The 7,019-nt window shown below is 34.4% G+C and overlaps 1 protein-coding gene across 2 annotated transcripts in view; it reads right to left on the bottom strand.

Moving 5' to 3' along the window:
• Window positions 1-215: 215 nt before the first annotated feature.
• Window positions 216-7,019, bottom strand: part of NUDCD1 (NudC domain containing 1) — an 88,201-nt gene continuing 81,397 nt past the window's right edge. For both annotated transcript variants that reach the window (XM_082674698.1, XM_082674699.1), the window contains 2 exons: window positions 2,846-3,005; window positions 216-835 (listed from right to left, as the gene is read on the bottom strand). In XM_082674698.1, the coding sequence (XP_082530824.1) occupies window positions 543-835; window positions 2,846-3,005 (453 nt within the window). In that variant the 3' untranslated portion in view covers window positions 216-542. The remainder of the gene's footprint in view (window positions 836-2,845; window positions 3,006-7,019) is intronic.

Here is a 7,019-nt window from a genome sequence, read left to right as displayed (position 1 = left end):
GGATAAAAGTTAAATAAAGTTATATTTAATATGAAAAAACACTTAAGGTCTCTCAGCAAACTTTAACAGTACTAGACCTGCTGTACCTGTTATATTTCTCCCTCTACCCCAGCTATTCAGTCCATTTAAAAAGTATTTACAAGAATCAACACTTTAACCATTATCCTATACATTCTATAGGTAAAGAAGTAGAAACTGTATCAGTGAACAAAGAATACATGATAAATATTTTTATTTAAACATGAATTGTACATCTTTCATATAAAAGATGAGATTCTAGCCTGTTTTTAAAAAATTAATTATACTTGCTAATACTATCTTTACATTTTTTACAGAAGCTAATTTTCTCTAAATTTGCAGCTTCATTCCATAGCTTTTATAGACTCATAATCTCGAATATATTTCCAATATCCTTTAAAAAATAAATTCATACAAGATAATTTTAACACAATAAAAACTTAACAGATTACAGCACAACTGCCCAGCCTTCCAGCTACCACTGAATACTTTTCCAGTACAGGGAAGCCAACATGTTGGAGTAATTAATTCTCTGTATTTACCTTTATTAAAAAGAGGTTTTTGGTAGTGAGAACAAATAATCTCTCATTTGTTGCTTGAAAGCCTAAAATAGGATCACTGGTTTCTAGGCTTGCTACTTGCTGCTTAGCAACCTGCCCTACTTGCCTGCCTTCCTTCCTATTGTAAAGTACAGTGGACATGGGAGTGGGCTGACGATAGATGAAAACTCGTCGAAGGCACTCGCAAAGGGCTGCGTAAGAGTAATTTGGAGCACAGGCAAAAAATTTTTTGTCTCTCTTTGATGCTTGGACGTAGCCTGCCAAGAAATATGAGACAAAAAAAAGAGAAAAACTATATATTAAACAGAAGGGGAAAAACAGTGACTTAACATTTAATAGTTCATAAATCTTATTATAAATTGAAAGGATTAAATAAAAATATATATCATAGATACTCAACAGTGGTTAAATTCTGAGCCATTAATGACTAGCCACAATCAGTCTCTCCCAAATGGTGCAAAATTAAAGCATTAATTCCTAAGGAACAAAATAGTGTTTCATCCCTTCAAAAAAAAGCACAATATAGTTCCTATCTAATTTCCATGAATAATTAAAACATTAAAAATCTAACACACTAAAAACATGCCAAAATATCTTTAAATAATAGAGTACATCAATCAGAGATGTGGCATTACAGCATCTTCTTATCAAATAAATGGGAAAATGTTTATAGGATGTATTATAAAGTTATTTTAGGAGTGTGTTATAATGCAGACCCCATCCCCAAAGGTACTAATATGCACAGTGCATTCCCATTATTTCTGTAATGTTAGTGGTATTTTTATACACAAATACCAACACTGTAACAGGATTTGTACTTCACCTCTCAGAAGAAGCAGAGCCTTGAGACCACTACAAATTCAAAGAAAATTCAAGTATCTATTTTAAAAAATTCCATTGGGATATCCCTTGAAAACTAATTAAACTTTGAAATAATCTTTTTAAAAATTATCTTTATAGTCTAAAAGAGCATTTATGTTCTGAAATAAAAACTAGAATCTTCAGATTGGGACATGATTACTGAACATTATAACATGTGAGAGAGGAAATATAACACTAATGTAAATTGAGACCTCATCAAACAATGAATGAGCAAAGGAACCACTGAGCACAGGCAGATCAATGCTGGTTTTTTAATATTAAGCCAGGGCTTGAGGAGGAAAAATTAGAAAGGACACAGACACCTATTTGAGAGCCTAGATTTAGCTCTCCAGGCTAATCTTGACGAAATAATGTATATATAACATCTCAAGACTACACATCTAATGTAATGTTGATTTAACTTAAACTCAAGCATAATAGAATTCCATTATACTAGGGGATTTAGGGATACAAAAGGAATATCTGAAAATTAAGATAAAGCTTTCCCTCTTACTGAAAAAAATAGAATAAAAAATCAGGAATTTTAGTAGAACTAGAAATTATGTGGCTAAATTATTCAAACTTTATTTCAGGTCACAAAAATCCATTTGGAGTCTGAATTACCAGTTTAACAGCCCATATTATTAACTATAAGGGATAATTGAAAAAAATCTCCTCTACAATTAGGGTTGTACATATACAGCAATCACAATGCATAATTTTACTTCCTGCTGGCAGTTTAAAATAACCTTTCAATAAAGCAATAGCTGTGGTCAATTCATATAAAAAATTTCTCCCACACAATACTAATGTATTATTTTATCATTAAATCAATTATTGCGTAAGTCTACAATTATGTAGCTCAAAATGTTTCAACCTCTAGTTTTAAAACCAGTATTTTCCCTTTTATCCTACAGAATAAATTTCATTTCTGCTTATCATCATCTTCCCTAAGTGTTTTCATTATAATGGCTGTTTTTCACATAAGTTCCATGAAAGATGTCTCATAATGTGCTTTACCTTAGAGCAATTCCATGATTACCGAAGACTACTCTGAAGAAACCTGAATACAAGTTCCATGTAGGGTACTGTCAAGCCCCTTGTTCATATTCTGATATTGTATAGCTTAGTTGGAATAAGCAAATAACTGATTAGAATGATTCATGCAGTTAGATAACCACTTTGATTTCTATTCTGTGCTGATCTTCTGCACAAGCATAAAAACAAATTAGTCCTACTGTTCCAAAAGTACTAACATTCATCAACTATGTGCAAGCAACCAAATTATAGCACAAATCAATCCAAGCATACTTAGGACAGCTCAAATTTAAACAAACCCAAAAACTTAAAAAGAATTGACTAATTTTCAATATAAAGGAAAAAGTTGTCAAAGAGCTTGCTTATACCTAAAGCATTGAAAGTTGCGATATGCTCCCACATATCGTCTTGGTTGCCAGAGTGTGGTTGCCAGAGAAGGGCATCAACATCATGGCGCAGACAGAAGCAGGGCATTTCTTTAGGATCCACTATGACAGAGAAAAGGTACTGGTTGCTTCCAAGATTCACCTGAAATAAAAAGTGACAAAAAATCATTTACTCAACAACAAATTAATAATAATACGGATGACAGCTGACACACAGAACTACATGTCAACAACTGTTCTAAACTTTTTACACACCTAAAACTGATTAATAAATCTTCATAATGCTCCTGGGAGAAATGTGCTATTGTTAGGTCTGTCTTAAAGCTGAGGAAAGTGACGCACAAAGAATTTAAGTAACTTGCCCATGGTCAGCCTGGTAGTAAGTTGTGCCGCTGAGATTTGAATCTGGAGTCTATGTTCTTAACCACTACACTATAGTATTTGTCAACTGTTCGTAACTCGTTTACAACATGCTATAAAGCACCAATTTTATAGGCAGAATATTTTTTAAACCACAGAATACAAATATGAAGTTTACAAATGCTAACTTGTGATAATAACTACCAAGAACGACGATAGCTACTATGATTTATGAGCACAATCTATGTGCCAGACACGTTATAAATATTAACATCAATAACCCACAAGGCTATTATCTTCATAGATGGAAGAATATACTTGAGAGAGCTTGAGTAACTTATTCTAGGCTACACAGAAAAATCACAATGCTAGGATTCAAACGCAGATCTGTTTACAAATTATTGACTTTGTATTGTCTATTTACAATAAAATGTCAAGAATGTTCATTATGTTAATAATTTTATTGCAATATTGATGGCTAAAGGAACTCATTTTACTACAGACTCATTAGGTTGAGGCTCATAACTGGATTCCATCTATAGGAATACTTTTTTTTAATGGAAAGAGGTTGCAGTGACATTCTTCATTACAAATGCTGTTTATCAGAGTTAAAAATGCCTAAAAACCAACAAAAATCATATCAAATATAGAAAACATAAAGTATGCATAGCACTTAATAAACAATGAATTGCTTCCATGAGTTTTAGAGCAGACTGGAGAATAAAATGTTGAGTTGAAATTAAAGGTGGAGACCTGACCTGTGTTCAATAGGGAAAGCTGTGAAGTGGCTCTCCCACACAGGCTACTGGTCACAGGAGCATCCAGAGACAGAGCAACCTAATTTGTGTTGCTGCAGCAATGCCAAGGGATAGGGCTTTTGGGTGGGGCCGGTACTTGTTCTCTGCAGAAGGGGAACAGGCTGGCACACAGTGTTCACAGACTATTTCTTCTCTCCCTTTGCTCCTGATAAACACTGGCTAAGTGAGGTTTATTTTCAAAATCACTGCCAACTGACTGGCCTTTCATATTACATTTTACAGTAAGTTTTATTGTCAAATTCAGTTTTTCTGTAGTTTCAACTGTGTTCTCATTACTTTCAGTTTTATACTTTCATAGTTTGTGGATCTGCCCCTCAGAAAGTGGACACATTATTCCTCAAATAAGATTGGGATGCTTTAAATATACTCAAAACTAATTATCTGTAAGTTTTACAAATTATAATACACTAGTCTGATGGAACTAACTGCAAATATAATTTACTGTGAGATAAAACACTCCCTTTAAATGAGATAATTTTTTCTTTATGTAGTAAGAGACTGTGTGATATTCATTTAATAAATTCTAGCCTTCCTATTCTTCATTTTAAAATCAAGTATTCCATACAGATAAATAAAAAAGATTACACCACTTAAGATGTATGATACTTATTAGGTTGGTCAGCAGCCATGTTAGGAAAATTTATAATTCCATTCAAAGGTTGCAAGCTAAGAGTAGACAAAGGAACTGCAGATAAACACTGCTTTTAAGATAACACCTAAAAATGGTTTCATCTTTCTCATGGTAGTTACTGAAACCTCTTGATAATTCTTTATACCTTTTACTACTTTTTCTTGCCTCACTGCATTAGCTAGGAGCTCCAGCATGATGCTGACTAGGAGTAATGAGGGCAAACACCCTTGCCTATCTTTTGCACAGGCTCCGGATGCGCAGGCTCAGCGGCCACGGCGCACGGGCCCAGCCGCTCCGCGGCATGTGGGATCCTCCCAGACCGGGCACGAACCCATGTCCCCTGCCATTGGCAGGCGGACTCCCAACCACTGCGCCACCAGGGAAGCCCGCCTGTTACCAATCTTAGGGGAAAGCATTCTAGTATTTTTACCATGAAATACGATGTTAACACTAGGTTTTTCAAGGAGGCAGTCACCTTCAACTCCTAGTTTGCTAAGCACTTTTATCATAAACAGATACGAAGTTTTGTCAGTTCTTTTTCTGCATCTACTAGAATGGTCAAATATTTTTCTTCTTTAGTCTGATGATACACTGAATTATGTTGATTGATACTTGAATGTTGATGAATCAGCCTCGAATTCCCTGGGTAAACACTACTTGGTCATGATGTATTATCCTTTTTACTTACTGCTGGATTTCATTTACTAATATTTTACTGAGGACTTTTGATCTATATTCATGAGGGATACTGGTGTGGTTTTTAATTTTTTTCCTGTTTTCCTTTCTGTCATGTCTTTGCTATCAGGGTAATGCTGGCCTTATAAAACAAGGTGGGAGGTATTCCTTCCTCTTCTATTTTCTGGAAGTATAGAATTGGTATTGTGTGTTCATTTGGTAGAGCACACCAGTGAAGCATCCTAGGTCTGGAGATTTGTCAGAAGGTTCCTAACAATAAATTCAGTCTCTTTAACAGATATAAGACTATTAAGGTTATCTGTTTCTTTTTCAGTGAACTGTGGTAATGCTTGTCTTTCAAGGAATTAGCTTCACTTAAATTGTCAAATATATGAAAATAGAGTTGTTTATAACATCCCATTATTACACTTTACTGTCTTTTGGACTTGTCCTGACATGTCCATTTTTATTTCTGATATGGTAATTTGTGTTCTTTTTCCTTGGTTACTCTGCCTAGAGACTTACCAATTTTGATCTTTTCATTGGTTTCATTATTTTCAGTTTCACTCATTTCTGCTCTTTGAAAGTTTCCTTCCTCCTACTTGCTTTAGACTTGGTTTGCTCTTCTTTTCCTGGTTTAAGATGGAAGCTTAAATTATAAAATTGAGACACTTTTTCTATTGTAATATAACATGTAATGCCATAAATTTCCTTCTAAGCACTGCTTTAGCTGCATCCCATATGTGCTGTTTCATTTTCGTTCGATTCAAAATATTTCTTACTTCCTTTGTGAGTTCCACTATGACTCATATGTTATTCAGAAATGTATTTAATTTCCAAATACTTGTGGATTTTCCAGATTTTTCTATTATTAATTTCTAATTTAATTCTGTTATGGCCAGAGAACATTCTGTTCATGATTCTTATTCTTTTAAATTTATTGACATTTATTTTATGGCCCAGAATATGGTCTATTTTGGCAAATGTTCCATGTCCCTTCTGGGATTCCAACTAGATGTATAGTAGACCATCTGATATTGCCCACAGCTCTTGGATGCTCTGTTTTTTTGTTTGTTTTTAATCCCACCCCACTTCCAGCCTCTTAGGTTAGTAAAAATTAGCAGAACTGAAATCAGTCTTCAAGGTTACTGATTTTTTTTTCCCCTCAGATGTATTGAGTATACTGATGAGTTTGTTGAAGGCATTCTTCTCTTGTTGCTGTGGGTTTTTTTTTTTTTAAACTTCAAGCATTTTTAATCGACTCTTTTACAGTTTCTCTCTGCTAAAATTCTGTATTAATTTATTCACCTTTTCTACTAGAGGCTTTAACATATTAACCACAGTTATTTTAAATCCTTTGTCTGGCAGTTCCAAAATAGGGGTCATCTCTGAGTCTGGTTTGTTTCCCCTTGTTTCTTGACAGCAGGATATTTTTTACTTCTTTTTGTGTGTTTTACTTCTTTTTGTGTGTCTTGTAACCTTTGACTGAATACTGGATGTAAAAAACTGTAGAGACTGAGGTAAGCAGTATTTATGCCTGGTGATGGACACATTTCTTCTGCTAGGCCATTCGTGTGGGTGGTCATGACAGGGAGGTTGAGAAAGGGCTGATCTGAGCTTGAATTCTGTTGTTGCTATGGTTACCTTCAGTGCATCACCAACTTCAAATTCC

Source organism: Grampus griseus, assembly GCF_964374135.1.
Source record: "Grampus griseus genome assembly, chromosome: 17".
Lineage (NCBI taxonomy): Eukaryota > Metazoa > Chordata > Mammalia > Artiodactyla > Delphinidae > Grampus > Grampus griseus.
The sequence above is the reverse complement of the archived record's forward strand: the minus strand, read 5'-3'. Positions and strand labels throughout refer to the sequence as shown.